Raw genomic sequence first — 22,387 nt, forward strand, 5'->3', positions numbered from 1 at the left:
GGGAGGTGGCCTAGTCAAGGTCACTGCACCCCCGTGGTAAAAACGAGACATAAACACCCTGGAAGCCACAGCACCCCCTAGTGGAGACCCTGAGACCGGCGCTCTCCCCAGACACAGGCCTGAGGTCATAGGCAAGGCTGGAGAGGCAGGCACCGGCTCTGAGAACCTCCTCCTCCAGAAGAGGGGGCCTGCGGGGGCTCCCTGGCTTATCTCCTGCACGTGGCAGTCCAATTTCATTAAGACGGATGCGCCATGCTCCTGTGGGCAGGAGCCGTGGCCGACACAGATGGCAGGAGCCTGAGACTCTCCCGGGTGCTACCCAAGCAAGTGGCCTCAGCTGGCAGCCCACGGGGACAGGGCCCAGGGAGGCCTGCACTGTGCTTGAGGGTGTGGGGGTTTGTCCCGTCCCTGCAACTTCAAGCCCTGCCACCCGCCAGCCAGGCATCCCCACTTCTATGCTTCTGCGCAACCTCCCACCTCACTCCCACCACATCCCATACAAACACACATCACACCACACACACCCTCCATCACCCACACCCCATGCATCACACAAGCACAGACACACACACATCACGCACACACACGCATCACACACATCATACAAATGCATACGCACACCCCACACACATAGGCCAAACTCCTGACCACACACACACTCTATCACACACACCCCACACATCACACAAGCACAGACACAAACATGCTACATCACAAACACACGCACCACACACATCACACACACAGGCCAAACTCCTGACCTCACACACACACCATCACACACATCCCAATCACATCTCATAGCCCAATAACGTAAGAGTGGAAACCAGTCCTGAATTTCAAATGCCAGGAGATCGGTAGGGAAACAGAATCTGATTTTCTTATTTTTATTTGTTTTTTGAGACAGCGTCTCACTCTGTTGCCCAGGCTGCAGTGCAATGGCACAGTCACAGCTCACTGCAGCCTCGACCTCCCAGGCTCAAGCAGTCCTCCCACTTCAGCCTCCCAAGTAGCTGGACTACAGGCATGCACCACCACACCCTGCTAATCTTTTTTAATTTTTTTTTTTTTTTTGGTAGAGATAGGGTGCCACTGTGTTGCTCAAGTTGGTCTCAAACTCCTGGGCTCAAGCAATCTTCCTGCCTCAGCCTCTCAAAGTGCTAGGATTACAAGAGTGAGCCACCGCCTGCAGCCTCAGAGTCTGATTTTCTTTCTTTCTTTTTTTTTTTGAGATGGAGTCTCACTCTGTTGCCCAGGCTGGAAGGCAGTAACACAATCATGGCTCACTGCAGCCTTGACCTCCCAGGTTCAAGCAATCCTCCTGCCTCAGCCTCCTGGGTTCAAGTGATTCTCCTACCTCAGCCTCCCAAGTAGCTGGGATTACAGGTGCATGCCATCACGCCTGGCTAATTTTTGTATTTTTAGTAGAGATGGGATTTCGCCATGTTGGCCAGGCTAGTCTCGAAACTCCTGACCTCAAGTGATCCGCCTGTCTCAGCTTCCCAAAGTTCTGGGATTACAGGTGTGAGCCATCGTACCCGGCCCAGAATCTGATGTTCTATTTTACATATATATATATCTATATCTATCTATCTATCTATATATATATATTTTAGATAGGGTCTCACTCTGTCACCCAGGCTGGAGTGCTGTGGCACAACCATGGCTCACTGCAGCCTCAACCTCCCAGGTTCAAGCAATCCTCCTGCCTCAGCCTCCTGAGTAGCTGGGACTATAGGCACACACCACCATGCCTTATTATTTTTTTTTTTTTGTAGAGATAGTCTCACTATGTTGGCCAGGCTGGTCTCAAACTCCCGAGCTCAAGTGATCCTCTCGTCTAGGCCTCCCACGGTGCTGGGATTACAGGAGTGAGCTACTACGTCCCGCCCAGGGTCCGATTCTCAATGGCCTGACGGAGGTCACAGGCAGATGCCTCTTCAGGGAGGGGAAAGAGTGAGGGGGGCGGGCAGGGGGACACCTGGCAACTGCCCTCTCCAAGGATCCCCAGGGCCCTGCTGAGTGGCAAGAGAGATGCCCACAGCCTGGCTGGAGACCCCTTCAACCCCACAGCTTTTCAGGATGGAGGAGGGTAGGGGGTTGGGAGCTCTCCCTGCCCCCTTTCCCTCACAGCCCTCTCCTAGCTCCCACTGCACCCTTCCCCTCCACATCCCTGCAGCTGGACCCAAGCCCAGGCAGCGACAGCCCCTCCCATATGGCAGCAGGAACAAAGAGAACTGCTCCCCACAACAAAATCCAGAAGCTCCGGCGGGCGGCCAGATCTCAAGCTCCCAGCCCAGTGTGACCCACGGCGTTCTCCATGGGCCACTGACGCCCGCGGGGCCAGCACTGCTCCTGGCTTCAAAAATATAAATTTAAAAATCCCCACCCCAAGATAATTGCTCTCTCCTCTGGCTTATTGTGGTGGCTCCGTGGTAGGCACTGAGAAGCAATTATTCACGGCTAATGATTATAATCAAGTCAAATAGAATTTAATGGACACGTATTCTCTTCCTGCTTGAAACTTTACATATGAATTAAGCACATATGGGTTTCACGAGGCACAGACGCAGATTTATGCAGCCCTGAAAAGCCCTGCCGTTGCCGACGACTTTTATTCCACTAATAAACAGGCTGATATATGGGCTCCTGGGAACTGCAATCTCTGCTGCCCCCTGGTGGGCAAAGGGGCTGGGGTGGGAGCCAAGGCCACCCAGGACCCTGGAGGCCTGACCAGTGCCAAAGCCACTTTGAACGCTGGGGTTCCACAAAGCCCTGGACGGCTGAAAGGAGACTCGGGCTCTGTGTGGGAAGCCTGTGTTCAGACCCTGCCTCCGTCATTCCCTGGGATTCCAGGCGGGTACCGGGTCCTCCTGGCTGTGAGAGTCTAGAACAAAAAGATCCCAGGAGAACACACCAAGAGGTGTGTGGGTAAACTGAGGCAAGCAGGGGGAGGTGAAAGCTGATCATTTGCAGGAGGTACCATGTCCCTCGGCACCGCTGGGACAGGGGTGATGCCCAGAACGGCGCTGATGACACCAGTTTCAGCACCAGTGCGAGGTGCTGAGCCCCGATTCCCGCCAGGTGCTGAGTGACCGTCATTTGCACGTCACGTGCATCAGCTCCGAGTGCCCCCAGTAACCTGACGGGTGGTTTCTTCACCACCCTCATTGTGCAGAGGAGGAAACAGAGGCCTAGGCAAGGACACGGAGAAGGGGAGTCCCCAGAGAAACTCAGCCAGCACTGCCCCAGCCCTGGCCCTGGTGCAAATGGAGCTGGCACTAAAGCGCTTCTGATGGAGCTGCTGCATCCAAAACCTGGCGACTCCCAGGGGCACTTAGGAAGCAGCGTTAATCACGCCCACAGCCCGGGTGCAGCCTCCGGAGCGCCCCCATTCCATCTGCACCCATCAACACCCCACCTTGGTCCCTGCACCCTTTCTCCTGGCCCATGTTGCAGCGAACCACCAACCCAAGGGGGACAGAGCTCACGAGATGCCTCATTTTCCCTCCGGCCACTTCGCAGCTCAGCAAGAAGGTACCGCTGCAGTACCTCTCACACGCTTGCCAGTGACTGGCAGGGCTGGAGTACCCACTGGCCTGCCTGACTGCCCCCTCAGCCACAGCCCCAAGGCTCTGCCCTTCTGCTCCAGGCCAGCCCCTCCTGGGCACAGGCAGCAAGAACGCCCTTCTCCCCTAGGCCGCTGTAACGTCTGCCAACCCAGATGTGGCTTTGTCTTAGCTGTGTGTCCTCAGATGGACTAGCAGTTCTCATCCTAGTGGCCCTAGAGAAACACACCAGAACCACCTGCAGAAGCCCAAGGTGACCCTAGCTCTCCCTGCTGCCCTCAGCCAGCCACACTGAGCAGAAACTCCTGCCTACGTGTAACCTGTCACCTGTGTGCCTACACAGGGAATGTGCAGGCAAGGCACCCCCATATGACCATCCAGCTTTGCAGTCAACAGTGGGAAGACGCATAGAGCAAGGTTGCTTCAGGAAACACAACTCAGACCCCATGGACCAGGCCCGGGGCGGCCGAGTGAACTCCCCTCTCCGGATCCTAGAGCCCGTCACTCAGAGATTAACGGAAATGCTCACAGCATCGGCACCACCATGCCCCAGAGTCACTGGAGGACAGCGCTGGGGCCAGGCACGACCGCTACAAGCGCAAAGTGGGGACAAAGGAGACTCGAGAAGCTCCTGGGGGTGCCCTGGGCCTGCACAGGTTAGGGAGGGGCTGGCACGGCAGGGTTTTCCCTGTGAGCTGGAGCCCAAGACGAGAGGACCTGCCCCCCATATTCAGGGTCTGAGAAAGAGGCCCCCCTTCCTCCAATGCTTGGTGCAGATGCCAGGTAAGCAAAGGAGCGAGCGAGCAGGCGGGCGAGGGCTGGGGTTCAGCCGCCACTCAACCTGTTCCACAAGCCACCTGCTCGACTTAACCAGCCCTTGGCACCCCATGCCAAAGTCCTTTCCTGGCGCCTTTGACCTTGCCAGACAACCACTAGCTGTGTGGAGTAGCAGCCCCCTTCCTCCCTCCCACAAAGAAGCAGCCGGCTCCCATACTCATCACAATAAACTGCCAAGCCAGCAAGAGGCGAGCGCAGGAAGCTGAGCAGCTCCTGTTTCTAGGCTCTGGAAAGCTGCCAGGGCACGGCAGGGGACCTCTCTGCCCCCACTATCCCTCGACAAGCTCCCTCACCTGCCCAGGTCTGAAGCGGGGGCAGGCCAGGCCAAAGGCAGAGGAAGGCAGGCGCTGGTTGGGGCTTCTGTGGCCCCCCAAGGTCAGACCTCCCCGCTGTGGCCTCTGCCTTCCTGGCAGGGCAGCCCAGTTTCAGCCCAGCTCTCCCCCTTCCCTGGCCACTAATGGGTCTCAGTGGAGCAAGGCGCCCCCGACACAGCAGGTCAGGGTTTCAAGGGAAGAGGAGCCCAACTGGCCGACGCGTTGGGCTGCCATGGCGCCAGCAGGCCGTCCTTGCCAGCAACCCGAGCCTCACTGGAGCCAGGTGGCGTCCACCCAGGCCTGGCACAGCAGAGCAGAGCAAAGGCAACAGGGCGGCCACCAGGTCTCTGGTTCAGGCCAGCCACTCACCGGCGTTGACGATGGCGTCCACCTCCAGCTTGGTGATGTCGCTGCGGAGCAGGGAGATTTTCTCATTGAGCTGCTTGTCCTTTTTATACCTGGGCTCCTCCACCTTCACAGCCACCCCTGGAACAAGTAGGGGCCGGGGAGGTCACAGCGAGGCTGCCCACTGCAGAGGGACCCAGCCAGGGCCCAGGGGCCAGGGCCTTCCCTATCGACCTCCCTCCACCTCCAGAGGCAGCCTGCAGCATGATGACTGCTGACCCAGTACCAGGAACCCACACTGAGGAGCACCTACTGCATGCTAAAATCACGCGGGGACTCCTTGCATCTTCACAGCAAGGCCACCAGCAGGTACAGTGCCAATATCATCTATCCCATTTCACAGAGGTAGAAACTGAGGATTAGGTGGGTCAGAGACTTGCCCAGGGTTATGGGTCACCAGGCCTGCTGTCTCACCAACACACCCCGCTGTAAGCAACCAAATCGCAGCTTCAAACCCCAGCTCCCCACAAGCAAGTAATCTCGGGCAGGTGGCTCACCTAACCTAGGGCTCTGTTTCCAACCATACAATGGGGATAAAAATTGCACTTGTTGTGTTAATAATTGAATGAGATGGCCAGGCGCAGTTGCTGACGCCTGTAATCCCAGCACTTTGGGAGGCTGTGGCGGGCAGATCACTTGAGGTCAGTAGTTCGAGACCAGCCTGGCCAATATGGTGAAACCCCATCTCTACTAAAAATACAAAAATTATCCAGGCATGGTGGTGCATGTCTGTAATCCCAGCTACTCAGGAGGCTGAGGCAGGAGAATCGCTTGAACCCGGGAGGTGGAGGTTGCAGTGAGCCAAGATCGCGCCATTGCATTCCAGCCTGCGCAAAAAGAGTGAAATTCCATCTCAAAAAATAAAATAAAATAATTGAATGAGGTGATACACGCGGAGCACCTGCCTGCAGCAAGCACTCGATACATGCCACTGGACTAGCTCTTCTTGTCTGCACGATTCTCCCAAGCCACAGGTCTGGAGCCTGCCCACCAGGGCCTCCCCCGAGCAGGGCCTACCTTTCGCCATCTCCTTCCATGTCGGGATCTTCTTCAGCCTGACAAAGTCCTTGCAGAAGTAATGTTCCTCCCGCTGCTTGTCACTCAGGCCCTTCAGAAAGGCTGCAGAGGCAGGAAGGAGGATCAGGGTGGGGGCAGAGGAACGGGCCTGGGGCTTGCACCCCCACGTCTCCTTTCTTGCCTCATCCAAGAATGCAAACCAGCTCTTCCTGTCCCTCCTTCTCTGGGCACACAGGGCAGGCATGCTGGGGAAACCTCAGAGGCCCCTAGAATATCTTGTCCTGCTCTCTTTGTTCAGGGAGGGAAACTGAGGTCTGGGGAAGCTGAGGGACTGGCTCAGGCATCACAGACCTGGGTTGTGATGAATTCAGCTCTGCCACTTTCCAGCAGCGTCCACATCTCTCTGGGTCCCCCGTTTCTCCCTGATTAGAACGGGGGTGAAGACGTCCCCCGCGGAACAGCTCCGAGCTTCCTCCCACACACTAAGGCCAAGCCGGTTGGCAGCACTCAGCCAGCGACATTATCCATCAGTCCCACCGCCAGTCAGTTCTGCCCTCACTGTCACTGCATGCAGGCAGCGGGACAGCTGTGCTCCTCCAGGAGCTGCAGGACCAAGTGGACCTGGCACCTGTCCCCAGCATCCCCCCGGGCAGCGGCTGAGGGCTCCCAGCATGACCAATGGGGTTGGAATCGTTCTCATTTTACAGATGAGGAAACCGGGGCTCAGGGAGGTTGGGAGGCCACCCTCACACAGCAGGGACTTGAGTGAGGAGCCAGGCACCCCCCACCTGCTCACAGACTCGGGGTCCACCCTGGCCGGCTCCCCTTGCCTGAGCACTGTCCCATGGGCTCCGCCTTCCCTTGGGGGTGGCACCAGGCACAGAAACCTGGAACCCGTCTCAGAAGGGCCCGCCCCGACCGCGCCGGGCCAGGCTCGCAGCTCGCGGGCTCCCCCTGCTGGCCCGAGGCCGCCTGCACACCCAGGCGCTCAGCCCAGCCTGGCACCCTGGACCACAGGCTCCTGGGATGGGGCAGCCCCCACGGCAAACAGCAAAGGCTACAATTGAGAAACTCAAAAAGCATCAAAAAGTATGTAGAGGCGGGAGAGCAATTAGAGGAGGTGGTGAGAAAGGAAGGACTGCAGCCTGGAAGCTTCTATGCACATGGCGGTGAGGGGGACAGGTAGGTCCCTCCACAAATGTTCAGGGAGGTTGGGAGGCCACCCTCACACAGCAGGGTGTTTTCCCGGCCGGAGTCACTTCATCATCCAGGCCTCCATCTCCTCATCTAACCACTGCTGGCAGTGGTGATAACAACCCAAGGATGCTGAGAGCATTAGATGACAGAACTCATGCAAGGGGCCCAGTCCAGAGTCCCTGCTGGATGCAAAGGTGGGGTCATCACAAAAGGCTAGGCCCACCCCTGGTCAGCCCCCACTGCTGCTCAAGCCAGAGCCACCTTTCCTGGCAGCCACTTCTGCCCCCTCTTCCATAAACATGTTTGGGCACGAGTAGGTCCTGCATTCAGTACCAGGGATGCATTGAGCGGGCTGACCTGGCCCTGGCCCTCGTGAATCTACAACCCAGCTGGGGAGACGAAGCTGGTCCAGGCGCTTTAGTCAAGCAATTCCAATTCTGAGACACACTATGAGACACTCAGGGGCTGGCAGAGGAGTTCCCTGGGGAATCCCCAGGCAGGGCGGCAGGGCAGGCTCAAGGGAGACTCGGAAGAGGCGTGGGAAGTAGCCAGGGCCGGAAAGGGTGTTTGGCAGCAGGAACAGCATGTACGAGGTCGCAGGAGAATAAAATTGTTTGTGGGGTGACAGAGGTGGGGAACTGACTTCATCCCAGGGGCGCTATAACCAGATTGAAAATGCTTTCACCTGGCCAGGCGCAGTGGCTCATGCCTGTAATCCCAGCACTTTGGGAGGCCGAGGCGGGCGGATCACCTGAGGTCAGGAATTCGAGCACAGCCTGGCCAACATAGTGAAACCCCGTCTCTACTGAAATTACAAAAAATAGCTGGGCGTGGTTGTGGGCACCTGTAATCCCAGCTACTCAGGAGGCTGAGGCAGGAGAATCACTTGAACCCGGGAGGCGGAGGTTGCAGTGAGCCGAGATCATGCCACTGCACTCCAGCCTGGGCAACACAGCAAGACTCTGCCAAAAAAAGAGTGTACCATGTGCCTTCTTTCTTTTTTTTTTTTTCTTTTGAGATAGAGTCTTGCTTTGTCGCCCAGGCTAGAGTCCAGGGCATGATCTCGACTCACTGCAATCTCCCCGCCCGGGATTCTCCTGCCTTAGCCCCCCAAGTAGCCGGGACTACAGGCGCGTGCCACCACGTCTGGCTAATTTTTTGCATTTTTAGTAGAGATGGGGTTTCACCGTGTTAGCCAGGATGGTCTCTATCTCCTGACCTCGTGATCTGCCCACCTCGGCCTCCCAAAGTGCTGGGATTACAGGCGTGAGCCACTGCGCCTGGGCGCTATGTGCCTTCTTTCTAAGGGGCCAAGGGTACCTCTGCTGGCCCCTCCATCACTAGCATCCCTCGCTTCTCACAGCCCATTCCCTGCCCCCCCTTTTCAAGAGGCCAGCCTCCCTGCTGGGGACGTGGCCCCAGCAGGACCTGAGGAGCAGGCCAGGGGCTCCCATCTGAAGACTCCTTTCTTTGTGTGGGGGTAGGGGACGCTGGCATCTGAAAGGAGCATTCCCAAGCCTCCGCTGTCCTCTTCTGTATAATGAGGCTGTGGGAAGCTACCTCCTGCATTTCATAGGAAAGTGGACCAGGCTAGCCTGGCACGTGGCAAAGGGCTGAGCTGCTGGCAGCCGGTACCACCTACCGAGGGCAAAGAACAGGCCAGGGAGGAGAGGCCACTCCATCCAGGCTCTGCACCTCTCATTGGCAGCTCAAATGCCGATAAGTCAGTTAATAAATATTTATCAAGCATCCTCACCTTCACCAAGGTGAGGTCCTGGAGCCTGACCAAGAAGAGGGGAGGCCAGGAAAGCTTCAGGGAGGAAGTGATCCCAATTTCTCTGGTTGGTCCCAGGGGCTGTAAATCACTGGAAGAAATTCCACCACCAAGCAGAAAGCTGCCTCTAAATTTTTCACCTCCCCCATGGGGGCTCTGTCAGCCTGGCCACTCAGCTGCTGCTTTGGCAGGGGACCCCACCTTCCCCCCTCTCCCCAGCTGCCCCCACTCCTCCTCCAGCTGCTGTCCTCCCCCACCGAGCCGGGCATCTCCACCACCTGCCCGCACCTTGTCCTCCCTCCCTCAGGTGACTGGGCATGAAGGTCCCTCCTGCCACCGCTGCCACCTGCCAAGCCCACCTCCCAGAGGACTCACTGCTGCAGGTCCCCCTCCACCAGGCTGTCCTGCCTGCCCTCGAATAATCCCGTTCCCTCCCTCAACGCCCGCATTCCACGCCCCTGCAGCTGCCCCCTCCTCTGCTGTCTTCACTTCCTCCCTCCCATGCTCCCTTCAGTCCACCCAGTCTGGTCCCTCCTTCCAACAAGGTCAAGGTCACCACACCCCATGCAGCGGCCCCTCCTGCCTTCCCTGTGGACAGGAAGTGTCCTTGCTGCTTTCCTCCCTAGGTCTTCTAATCAGTTGCACAGATTCAAAACGCTCTTTAAGCAAGCAACCTCCGGGGCTGTCCCTCCACTCTCTTCTGAGCCTCTGACCCCCACAGCGCCTGCCTGCTCTCATTCCCCAAAGCCCAGGCATGCAAAACAGAACGTTTGACTCTTTCCCCCAAAACGTCATTTTTTTGTTGCTCCATTCTTCCCCCTTTTTTACTCGAGGCCCTGCACCAGGGGTCCCTCCCTTTCCATCCTCTTTTGGATTGATCCCCGTGACACCCTAGAAACCAAGCCTTCCTCTCACCCTCCAGGACTGAGCCTTCCTCATGGCTCCCTAGATCCCACAGACGCTCCCAACTCCCAGCTGATCCCCATGTGCATCTCATCCCCATCTGTTCCTTGACCGGCAGCCATGGATCCTGGGAACATAAATCAGGTGCCATCCCTCCTCTGTTCAAAACTGCATTCAAACGCCGGTCCTCTGGCCTCTCTCCCACCTCACTCCCAATGCTGCCTCCCCCACTACACCAGTTCCCCAAACAGCCAGGCTGCTTCCTGCCCCAGGCCCTTTGTATCTGCTGTGCTCTGCAGGATATGGGATAGTTTGCTTTTGTTTACACTTATTCTTTTATTTTTTTTTTGAGACGGAGTCTCACTCTGTCGCCCAGGCTGGAGTGCAGTGGCACAATCTTGGCTCACTGCAACCTGCACTCCTGGATTCAAGCAATTCTCCTGCCTCAGCCTCCCTAGTAGCTGGGATTACACACGTGTGCCAGCACACCCAACTAATTTTTGTATTTTAATAGAGATGGGGTTTCACCATGTTGGCCAGGCTGGACTTGAACTCCTGACCTCAAGCAATCCACCCATGTCAGCCTCCCGAAGTGCTGGAATTACAGGCGTGAGCCACGGCGCCGGCCCCCTTTCTTGATCTTGGCCATTTTGACCTGTAGGTTCCATAGGGGATCTGCTGTGTTTGCCATCAGATTCCCACCACCTGGCACGGTGTGTGGGCACCTGAGGGTGGCTGAGGGGCACACTGAGGAATAAATGAGCCAAGACCAAAGGTTGAGGGCGAGTTTGCTAAGTACAGAGTCTTCTAGGCAGAGGAAACAGTATGTGCAAAAGCCCAGAGGTAAGAGGGAGCCAGAGATGATCCCCTAATTAAAAAAGAAAAAAAAGAGAGAGAGCATTTGGGTGGAGAAAGTGAGGCCAGTCGGTCTCTCCAGGTCTGCCTCCCCATCTGAGGATGGACAGATGCTGGTGGCAGCCGGCCTAGACCCAGGCTGCACCTTTTCTTCTGTTATAGGTCCCGCCAGGTTTGGGCTCATGACCTCCCAACACCATGCTCAGTTTGAAGACTTGGGTTTTCCCATCTCTGGAATAGGGACAAGGCAGGCCTTCCCTTGCTAACACCCAGGCTTGCTGGGAGGGTCAAAGGAAAAGGTGGCTGTGTGCTGCAAAGTGCGGTCTACACGCCAGACACACTCACTCCTTCCTGGCGGCTAAATAACGCCCAAAGAGAACAAAGCAAACAGGACAAAATTGTGGAGAACTTTTTTTTCCAACTTGGGGACACAGCAGCCGGAGGAACTTTTCTAATTATTTGGGTCCCCAGCATTTGGGGAGACCAAGGCAAGCCAATCACCTGAGCCCAGGAGTTCGAGACCAGCCTGGACAATATGAAGCAACCCCATCTCTACCAAAAAATACAAAAAATCAGCTGAGCGGCCAGGCATGGTGGCTCACACCTGTAATCCCAGCATTTTGGGAGGCCGAGACAGGTGGATCACCTGACATCAGGAGTTTGAGATCAGCCTGGCCAACATGGTGAAACCCCATCTCTACTAAAAATACAAAATTAGCTGGGTGTGGTGGCACATGCCTATAATCCCAGCTACTCGGGAGGCTGAGGCAGGAGAATCGCTTGAACCTGGGAGGCGGAGGTTGCGGTGAGCTGAGATCACACCATTGCACTCCAGCCTGGGCAACAAGAGCAAAACTCCATCTCAAAAAAAAAAAAAAAAAAATCAGCTGAGCGTGGTGGACATGTGTCTGTAGTCCCAACTGCCTATGAGGCTGAGGCAGGAGGATCGCTTCAGCCTGGGAGGTCAAGGCTTCAGTGAGCTGTGATTGTGCCACTGCACTCCAGACTGCCCAACAGAGCGAGACCTTGTCTCTAAATAAATAATGAGTCCCCATATTTGTCACCTTGCACAACTGTGACCTCCCCACTGCGAGGTCTTGGCATGCCACTGTGTGGGCACTCCCAGACGGCTGGACCTGTGGCCAGAAAGTCAGGTACCCACCGTGATGCTGGCGGGACTGGCGGGCTGGGACCCGGACGGACCCCAGAGGCCTTGCTGAAGTGTCTCTGGCTGGGCAGGCCCTGGGAATCCCATGGAACTAGACCAGCGTGACCAGAGACACCTCAGGTGCCCTAGCAGATATCATCTGGCAGATGCCACCACCTTGTTCTAGAGAAGAGGCAGAGTGACCTGCCCCCAGTCACACATAAGCGAGAGGAACCTGGACTTGCTCCCACACTGCCCTCCCTAAACATGGTAGCCTGGTCTGAGTGACCCACAGCCCACAAAGCCCCTTCTCTCCAGCAAAGCCCACAGGATGGCTCCACTTCCCAGAGACAGCATGCTGGCTCTGCCACCAGCTGGCTGGGCGCCGACCTTGAGGACATCTGTCAGCCTGTCCCTTCTAGTCTATGGACCCAAGTGCATGCCTCAGAAGGCCAGCAGGCCAGACAGCATGTCTGTCCTCACCACCAGAACAAGGCTGTGGCCTGGCTGATCCCCAAAGAGCTACACACTGCACTGGTTTCTGATTTATGGGGAAAGAAAAGGCCAACTGCGCCCATTCAGCATCTCACCTCCATGTCCTCTTATCGGCAATCCTCGCTCGCCAGGCCCCTCTTCGTTCCCCCTGGAGGAGAAACAGGGGCCTTAAGCCAGGAACATGCCCCACGCGTTTCTGTGTTTTTTTTTATTTTTTTGAGACAGAGTCTCACTCTGTCACCCAGGCTGGAGTGCAGTGGCGCGATCTCGGCTCACTGCAACCTCTGCCTCCTGGGTTCAAGCAATTCTCATGCCTCAGCCTCCTGAGTAGCTGGGATTACAGGCATGCACCACCACACCCAGCTAATTTTTTGTATTTTTAGTAGAGACGGGGTTTCACGATGTTGCCCAAGCTGGTCGTGAACTCCTGACCTCAGATGATCCACCCGCCTCGGCCTCCGAAAGTGCTGGGATTACAGGCGTGAGCCACCGCGCCCGGCCTTGCCCCACGAATTTCTAACATTTCCCACCTCCTCCTGTAAGAAGGACAAATGCAGACTTAAAGCACAAGTGAGTTTTATTTTATTTTTTATAAAAGATGTAAAACATGCATTTTCATTTTCTTTCATTTTTGAAGAGGCAAGAGTATTTCACAGTTCAGTGAGACAGGTGTTGTAAAAAGATGTCCGCAGTAAATTTTGACGGAGAGGCCTGACCCCGGACAAAGCTTCCAGCAGCTCCCAGGCACGAAAGCCAAGCAGGAGGAAGCAGGCTCCGCCAGAACCATAAAGTGCAGCGGGCGAATGGGAATTCAATGATGTGCTTTAAGAAGTGTCTTTATGGCACTTTGCAAGATGGTGTTCAGAGAGGTGAGGGCAGGCTGGGGCGCCAAGGCAGGGCTCCTCTCAGAGAGAATGCCAGGTGGGCAGAGCTGATAAAGGCTGGGCTCCCAGAATGCAGCGGCATTTAGACTCGGTGGCAGGGGCATTAATCACCTGCGCTCACCGGCCCGCAAGAGCAGGGTCTTGTCAAAGCCCACAGCTCGAGCAAAGGGGAGATGGAGCACGCAGCACCTTGGAGCACCTCTCCTCTACCCTGCCCCCTTGTCTCTGCCCACACCAGGGCATTGGCAAGGCTGCGTCCCCAAAAGACAGGTGGGAGAAGCCCCCCGACTCCCAGGGGTACCTGGAAAATTTGCCAGTGCTGCAGTCAAATCAGATAAGCCATCCACTCTGGATGAAATCCCACGGGGGCTGAAATTAGCCCTGGCTTCTGCACAGTGTGGTGTGAGGCTGGAGCGTAGCAGCCCCACCTTGAGTCACCAAGGAGAGGATGGCTTAGGCTGTGCATGCTCAGGGCCCCAGCACGTGAGACAAGCCTACAAGAGCCCAGTGTCACCACGGCCAGCACAGAGCAGAGAGAGGAGACAGGCCTGAGGGCCTGAGGGGTGACAAGGAAGGGGAGGCTGCTGGGACCCATTCTGGGCCATGATATATAAAATCGTTTCTTTTCTTTTCTTTTTTTAATTTTATTTTTAGGAGAGACAAGGTCTGGATATATTGCCCAGGCTGGTCTCGAACTCCTGGGCTCTAGCAATCCTCCCACCTTGGCCCCTAAAGTGCTGGGATTACAGGCGTGAGCCACCACGCCTGGCCCAAAGTGGTTTCTAATGTGATCCCAGCACAACCTCCAAGCAGGTGCCATTGGTCCCATTTTATAGATGAGGAAACTGAGGCTTGGAGAGCGAGGAAGCAGCAGCACGTCTCCACATCTGACAACAATGTCCCTGCTCTTTGTGGCTCACAGCTCTGCCTGCCAGGGGCTGTTGGAACAAGGACCCAAAGCCAGGCCCCTCCTGTGATGACACAGCGCCAGATACCAACAAGGGCCCAACCGTAAGTCCCGCATGCCCAACTGCCTTTACAGTGAGGGTGTTTCCATGATCTTCTGATGAAAAGGCACTCCCGGGGGGATAAAGAAGTGCCTCAAAACTGAGGGTATTCAATTAGAGAAAGTAGGGCGGGCACAGTGACTCATGCCTGTAATCCCAGCACTTTGGGAGGCTGAGGTGGGTGGATTGCTTGAGCTCATGAGTTCAAGACCAGCCTGGCCAACATTGCAAAACCCCGTCTCTGCAAAAAATAGAAAAATGAGGCCGGGTGCAGGGGCTCACGCCTGTAATTCCAGCACTTTGGGAGGCTGAGGCAGGTGGATCACGAGGTCAGGAGTTCGAGACCAGCCTGAACAACATGGTGAAACCCTGTCTCTACTAAAAATACAAAAATTAGCCGGTGTGGTGGCACAGGCCTGTAATCCCAGCTACTCAGGAGGCTGAGGCAAGAGAATCGCTTGAACCCAGAAGGTGGAGGTTGCAGCGAGCCGAGATTGCACCAGTGCACTCCAGCCTGGGTGACAGAGCGAGTCTCCATCTCAGAAAAAAAAAAAAAAATACAAAAATTAGCCGGTGTGGTGGCACAGGCCTGTAATCCCAGCTACTCAGGAGGCTGAGGCAAGAGAATCGCTTGAACCCAGAAGGTGGAGGTTGCAGCGAGCCGAGATTGCACCAGTGCACTCCAGCCTGGGTGACAGAGCGAGTCTCTGTCTCAGAAAAAAAAAAAAAATACAAAAATTAGCCGGTGTAGTGGCACACACCTGTAATCCCAGCTACTCGGGAGGCTGAGGTGGGAGGATTGCTGGAGTCTGGGTGGCAGAGGCTGCAGTGAGCCAAGATACCACCACTGCACTCCAGCCTGGGCAACAAAGTGAGACTCTGTCTCAAATAAATAAATAAACAGGCCAGGCACGGTGGCTCACTCCTGTAATCCCAGCACTTCAGGAGGCCGAGGCGGGCGGATCACCTGAGGTCAGGAGTTTGAGACCAGCCTGACCAACATGGAGAAACCCCGTCTCTACTAAAAATACAAAATTAGCTGGGCATGGGGGCGCATGCCTGTAATCCCAGCTACGCGGGAGGCTGAGGCAGGATAATTGCCTGAACCCAGGAGGCAGAGGTTGCGGTGAGCCGAGATTGCGCCACTGCACTCCAGCCTGGGCAACAAGAGCGAAACTCGGTCTCAAAAAAAAATAAAAAAACAAATAAATAAAAATAAATTAGAGAAAGTAACCCCTGGCTAGTAAAATCAGACACTGCTGAAGTGTCCCCAAAAGACTGAAAGTCTCCCAGCCAGGAAGATCCAGCCTGAAGGTATGTACATACCTAGAGGGAGAATGGGCCCATGGAAATGAGCGTCAGCCTGGAGGTAAAGAAAAGGAGTGTCCAGGGGGAAGCTGAATTTGGCCGTCAGCTTGGAGGACTAGCTGGGCCATGAGCTGGGCATCCTTACATGGGTCCAGAGCAGGCACTCAGCACTGCATATAGATGGAAATACCGAGCAAACGCCCGGGAAAGGGGATCCTTGTGGGTGGGCTGACCCTTCTCAAACAGGGAAGCTTACCTGCCTTGCCCAGGGCAAGGCTTCCAAAATCACTCAACCAGCCCTGGATGAGATCGCATGCTCTGAGCAATCCTAAGATTACAATTTGGCTTCCATGAGGCTTTCCCATAGGGAGAGGAGGCTCTGCTCAGGCACACCTGAGTTTTCAGACCCACTGCCATTATATTTCCCCACCACGAACTGCACATATGCCTTCTGACCTATACGTCAGTCTCTTGTGAGTTTGGTTACTGTGTGCCAGGCTTTGAGAGAGGATCCTCTCAGGCAGACAAGTATTTGGAGGCCTATCTAGGTACAGCCCTGAAATGAGAGCACATGTCCATCAAAGACATGGAGAGAATGTTCAGGAAGCCAGGCACAGTGGCACACATCTGTAATCTCAGCGCTTTGCACTTTTGCAGGCGGAGGTGGGAGGATCACTTGAGCCCAGGAGTTTGAGACCAGCCTGGGGCAACATAATGAGACCCTGTCTCTGCAAGACATTTTTTAAAACATTAGCCAGGCATGGTGGCACATGCCTATAGTCCCAGCTACTCAGGAGGCTGAGGTGGGAGGATGGTTTGAGCCCAGAAGTTGGAGGCTGCAGTGAGCTGTGATTGCACCACTGCACTCCAGCCTGGGCAACAGAATGAGACCATATCTAAAAAAAAAAAAAAAAAAAAAAAATGTTCAGCACAGTTTTATTCACAAGACACCCAAATGCCTATCAACAAAAGAGTGGGGGCCGGGATGGTGGCTCACGCTTGTAATCCCAGCACTTTGGGAGGCCGAGACAGGTAGACCACCTGAGGTCAGTATTTTGAGACCAGCCTGGCCAACATGGTGAAACTCCGTCTCTACTAAAATACAAAAATTAGCCAGGCGTGGTGGCGGGTGCCTGTAATCCCAGCAACTCTGGAGGCTGAGGCAGGAGAATTGCTTGAACCCAAGAAACGGAGGTTGCAGTTAGCCAGGATCGTGCCACTACACTCCAGCCTGGGTGACAGAGCAAGACTCCATCTCAAAAAACAAAACCAAACAAAACAACAAAAGAGTGGGAAACAAGCTGTGGTACATTCATATGCTGGAACACTATACAGCAATGAAAAAGAGGGAACCATTGCCACATCCAACAACAAGGACGAACTGGCCGGATATTGAGTAAAAGGGGTCAGACTTCAAGAAGAGACAAAATGAACAGATATCACAAGAGTGATTAGCTCCAGACAGTACCAAGTAAAAAGAGGCGACTTCTGGCGTGATGGCAATGCTCTACCTTTTGACCCAAGTAGTGGCTGCACAGTTGCATACACTGTGCACTGAAGATCTCTACACTTGCAGCACTTGACTGTCAAATGTAACTTGGCTGAAAGTGTGATTTGAATGTAACGATGAAAAGTGTAGCAGTCTTCAAGGGCCACGGCTCAGACCCTAATCAAAGGCAGAGTCCAGCTGGGGCAGCCCCCCAGATCTCCCATAATGTGATGGCTTAAAAAATACACTTGGCCAGGCACAGTGGCTCACACCTGTCATGCCAGCATTTTGGGAGGCTGCGGTGGGCGGATTGCTTGAGGCCAGGAGTTTGAGACCAGCCTGGGCAACATGGTGAAACCCAGTCTCTACAATAAAGGTTTTAAAACATTAGCAGCCCATGGCTCACACCTGTAACCTCAGCACTTTGGGAGGCCGAGGTGGGTAGATCGCTTGAGCTTAGGAGTTTGAGAACAGCCTGGGCAACATGTCAAAACTCTGTCTCTACAAAAAAATACAAAAAATTAGCTAGGCGTGGTGGCGTATGCCTGTAGTTCCAGCTACTTGGGAGACTGAGGTGGGAGGATCGCTTGAGCCCAGGAGGTTGAGGAAGCAGTGAGCTGAGATCTCACAACTGCACTCCAGCGTGGGCAACAGACCTTGTCTCAAAAGAAAAAAAAAATTAGTTGCACATGGTGATGCGCACCTGTACTTCCAACTACTCAGGTGGCTGAGGCAGGAGGATCGCTGAGCCCAGCGGTTTAAGGGTGCAGCTAGCTATGATTACACCACTGCACTTCAGCCTGAGCAACAGAGCGAGACCCTGTCTCAAAAAAAATTTAAATTAATTTAAAAATTTTTGGCCGGCCACAGTGGCTCACGACTGTAATCCCAGCACTTTGGGAGGCTGAGGCGGGCAGATCACGAGGTCAGGAGATCGAGACCATCCTGGCTAACACAGTGAAACCCTGTCTCTACTAAAAAATACAAAAAATTAGCTGGGCGTGGTGACGGGCACCTGTAATCCCAGCTATTCGGGAGGCTGAGGCAGGAGAATGGCATGAACCCAGGAGGAGGAGCTTGCAATGAACCGAGGTCGCGCCACTGCACTCCAGCCTGGGTGACAGAGCAAGACTCCATCTCAAAAAAAAAAAAATTTAAGAAAATTGGCCAGGCCCAGTGACTCACGCCTGTAACCCCAGCACTCCGGGAGGCCGAGACGGGCAGATCACGAGGTCCGGAGATCAAGACCATCCTGACTAACACGATGAAATCCTATCTCCACCAAAAACACAAAAAAATTAGCCGGGCGTGATGGCACGCGCCTGTAATCCCAGCTACTGGGGAGGCTGAGGCAGGAAAATCACTTGAACCCCGGAGGCGGAGGTTGCAGTGAGCTGAGATCACACCACTGCACTCCAGCCTGGGCAACAGAATAAGTCTTCATCTAAAAAAACAAAACAAAACAAAACAAACAAACAAACAAAAATTAGCCGGGTATAGTGGCGGGTGCCTGTAATCCCAGCTACTCAGGAGGCTGAGGCAGGAGAATCACTTGAACCCGGGAAGCAGAGGTTGCAGTGACATCATACCACTGCACTCCAGCCTGGACAAAAAGAGTGAAACTGTCTCAAAAAAAATTTTTTTAAGAAAATAAAAACACACCTTCAAATTCTTTGAGATTCTTTCTTTCAAGAGGTAGAGCCTAATTTCCCTCTCCTGGAGTATGGCCAGACTCCCTGACTCGATTCTGACCCCTAGAATAAAGCAGGAGAGACTTCGAAGACGAGGTCACAAAGAAGGCACTGCAGCTCCATCGGGGTCTCCTCACGATCCCTCTCGTGGAGCATATGCTCTAGGGGAAAAGCTTAGGACATCTATCCCATGTGAGACACTCAAGCAGCCCCATGGAGAGGCCCCAAAGTGACCAACCGAGGCCTCTCACCAAATGCCATTTTATGGGAGGGAGCTGTTTAGGAAGCCCATCCTCCAGCCCTAACCAAGTCCCACCCGGTCTCAGACGGAGGGAGACCCTGAGCTAGAACCACCCAGCTAAGCTTCTCTCAGTTTCCTGACCCTCAAGAGATGGAGAGAATGCAGGTTTGCTGTTTTACGCCACTAAGGTTCGGGGTGTTTTGTTACACAGAAATAGATAACTATTGGGGGATCTCCACATCTCACCCCCAAAAGCGTCCCTCTAACTGTGGCTTCAGTAGCAGGCAGAGCCCCAGACCAGCCCCACTCCTTGGGCCTGGCCCACTGTCACTCAATAATGGGTCTGGAATATCATTACCCAGCTGGATGCCTCTTCTCAGGCCACCACCCCTGAGACGCCTCCTCTGATCTCCCCAGCTCAGGTGGCCCCATCTGCTATGGTGTCTTCACAGCACTGAGGTTACCGGGCCTTGTCTCAGCTGCTAGAACACATTCTTTACAATAGATGCTTTGTAATCCTCACACCAGATTACAAGCTCCATGAGGGCAGGGCCCTTGCCTATCTGACACATGTCTGAGTCCCCAGCCTGACCACCTAGGGGGCGTTCAATAAAAGTTTGCTGCATGATTGGAAATCCCAGCTCGAAGCAAAAGGGAGACCCCAGTGACAACACAGCAGCCCAGGAACCCCAGCCCCATCACAAGGTCTGGCTGCTTTCCTGGCACCAAGGAGTGGGGCTGTGGGGGCTGGATCCTAAAAACAGCGGCAGCCCTCGAGCAGGTGCCTGGGCACCTTGTCTCCGTAGCTCTTTCCCACCCTCCTGGGTTGTTGTCCTCTGAGAGAGTGCTCAGGGGAGCAGGGGTCTCTGTGGGGACAGTGGCTCCCCCTCCAGGGGTCTCTGCCAACCCCAAACACCTCCTGCTGTTCTGGGGCAAGGGCCAAGTGCCGGACAAGTTCTCCATCTGCTCACGGGCTAAAGTCGGTGCTTTCTGCCGTCACTTTTAGATCCTGGCGCAGGCCACACAATTCATGTCAGGAGTAAATCATTTTGATTTCCACCTCTGGTCCCGAGAAAGCCATCTTCTCTTCACCCCTAACACCGCAGGACCCCCCCATCCTGCCTGCCCAGCCCGGAGGCCACACCTACTCCACCACGGAGGCCCAGTCAATTAGCCACTTCCCTGCACTTTTGAAAGGGGATCCAGCCGGGAAGAGTCACAGGATCCCAGGAGGCAGGCCCTGAAAGGCAGGGGCAGCTGGGTGCCCGGCAGGGCTATTTGGGGCTCAGTAGCGGCAGCTTGGGTTCTCTCCCTCCCCAGGCCCCAGATTCATGCCCCCTCCAGGAGCAAGAGGAAGTGGTGTGATTCTTGAGGGGTGTCATCAGTTGTCACAGGGACAAGACCCCACCTCTGCCCTGCTCCTCTAACCTCTGTTCCTGGCATGAGCAAACTGCTCACAAGTGGCCAGAGGCCAGCGAGAAGGGGAAAAGGGCGCCAGACCACGTGCCCAGGAAGGCATCAGAGTGCGGGCTTGGGGTGGGGTGGAGGCAGGACAGGCCAGCCCAGGAAGGTCACTTTGTGAGGTTACGTGCCCCACCAGGTGGGACGCCAGCCCCGGAGCTGTTCCCTCAGACCATTCCCAAGCACTTAAGAACCACACTGTGCGAAGTTTGGAGAGTCCGGGATCATAACCTCCACTTTGCCACCAGCTCCGAGTGACCCTGGGGAAGCCAGCTGTGGCACTCGGCCTCAGTTTCCCTCCTGCACAGGGAAGGAAGTTGGTAGGTCCTGCACAATCTCTGGGGTGCCCTGTGACCCATTCCAGTGGGGTAAGGAAGGCCGCCTTCCTCACGCTGCCCCCTGCGTGGACACTTGGACCTGGTCTGGAGTGAATTGTTCTGTGGGGCTGGGAACACGCGGGGGGGCGGGGGGGGGGCTGTCAATGGGGAGGAGGGGTCCGTTCCAGGGCAGATGGGGCCTCAACTTCCCCAGGTCTCTCGGGTGGAAGGGGCTGCTCGCTCGTTGGGGGCCGCCCAGCCGGGAAGCTCCACGTGAGGCCGCCCTCTCCCTCGCGCCCCCTCGTGCTTACACTTACATTTCGCCTCCTTCCAGTCGGTGGAGGTGCTCAGGTCCACCTTCGCCGCCATGGCCAGGGGGGCCCAAGTGCGCACCCCGGCTGTCCGCCCCACCGCCGCCGCCCCCCACGCCCCAACTCCCGCCGAGGTCCGCGCACGGCGGCCGAACACGCCCAGGAACGCCGGGGGACCGCACGTGCTGCTGCGGGTCCTCGTGGCACCCGCCAAGTGTCCGGGCCGGGGGCGCGGGGGGACCAGCAGCTGCCCCGCCGCGCGCAGCTGTGCCAGGCGGCCGGACAGTCGGCTCTGCAGAGACATGAGCGGGCGGCGCGGGACGGCTCTCCGCCCACTTGGACTCTATTTACGGCGCTCGGGAGTGTCTCTCCCTTATTTACTTTGGGACCGGGTGGCGACTGCCAGCCAGCGGCGACCTGCTCGGAGCCAGCGGGAGGCGCGGCCAGAAAACCCGGGAGCGCCGCTGGGCACCCTGGAACTTGTAGTCCGGGCCGCCGGATGGGCCCACGCACTCGTATACACACGTGCGCGCCCGCCCGGGCTCCCAGTGTCGCGGATGGAGCCACGCCTGAGCCCTTCCGACTTCTCCCGTGGCCGCCAGGCGCCTCCCCTCCGCGAGACCTCGGCCGCCTCTAACTTTCTGGTTGGCTGAGCGTCGGCTTCCCCGGCACGGGCTGAAGCCCCCGGGCCTTCCACACAGCCCCGGGCCCCTCTGCCGCTCGGCCCCGCGGCGGAGCAGGCGCGCCGGCCGCTGCGTATCGAGCTGGGAGAGCCTGGCGCGGCTTCCGCAGTGCCGAGCGTTTTGCAGCCTGGGAGACCCGGGCTTCTCTCCCCGCGGGTCAGCAGGGCACCGCCTCCACACCCCAGCCTGCCCTCCTAGGGACAGGTGCGACGAACGCGTAAATCCGGTTTGGGGACTTCTCCCCAGAGCCTCTGCCTTCTAACAGCCCCGGGGCCAAGGCTCAGCTGGAGCAGAATCTAGGACAGCTGGGGAGGAGAGCCGAGGGTGGAAATAGTGGAATTTGGAGGCAGGAAACTTAGGCTTCAAGTGGCGTTCAAGGGTGGAAGGATTGGGGTGATGTTTTTGTGTGTGTCTGTGTTTTTTTTGTTTTTCTTTTCTTTTTTAAACAAAAACCGGCCGGGCGCGATGGCTCACGCCTGTAA

General features: G+C 55.9%; 1 protein-coding gene across 3 annotated transcripts in view; it reads right to left on the reverse strand.

The window, feature by feature from the left end:
* Positions 1–21,667, reverse strand: part of MACROD1 (mono-ADP ribosylhydrolase 1) — a 167,889-nt gene extending 146,222 nt beyond the window's left edge. Inside the window, exons 1-3 of one of the 3 annotated variants that reach the window (XM_009423333.5) lie at positions 21,229–21,667; positions 6,143–6,244; positions 5,090–5,206 (exon numbers count right to left, since the gene is read on the reverse strand). In XM_009423333.5, coding sequence (XP_009421608.1) covers positions 5,090–5,206; positions 6,143–6,244; positions 21,229–21,526 — 517 coding nt within the window. In that variant the 5' untranslated portion in view covers positions 21,527–21,667. The remainder of the gene's footprint in view (positions 1–5,089; positions 5,207–6,142; positions 6,245–21,228) is intronic. The other 2 variants (XM_001162785.7, XM_009423334.5) reach the window with 2 other exon arrangements.
* Between the last annotated feature and the right edge of the window lie 720 nt (positions 21,668–22,387).

The sequence above is a fragment of the Pan troglodytes genome, chromosome 9, assembly GCF_028858775.2.
Source record: "Pan troglodytes isolate AG18354 chromosome 9, NHGRI_mPanTro3-v2.0_pri, whole genome shotgun sequence".
Classification (NCBI taxonomy): Eukaryota; Metazoa; Chordata; class Mammalia; order Primates; family Hominidae; genus Pan; species Pan troglodytes.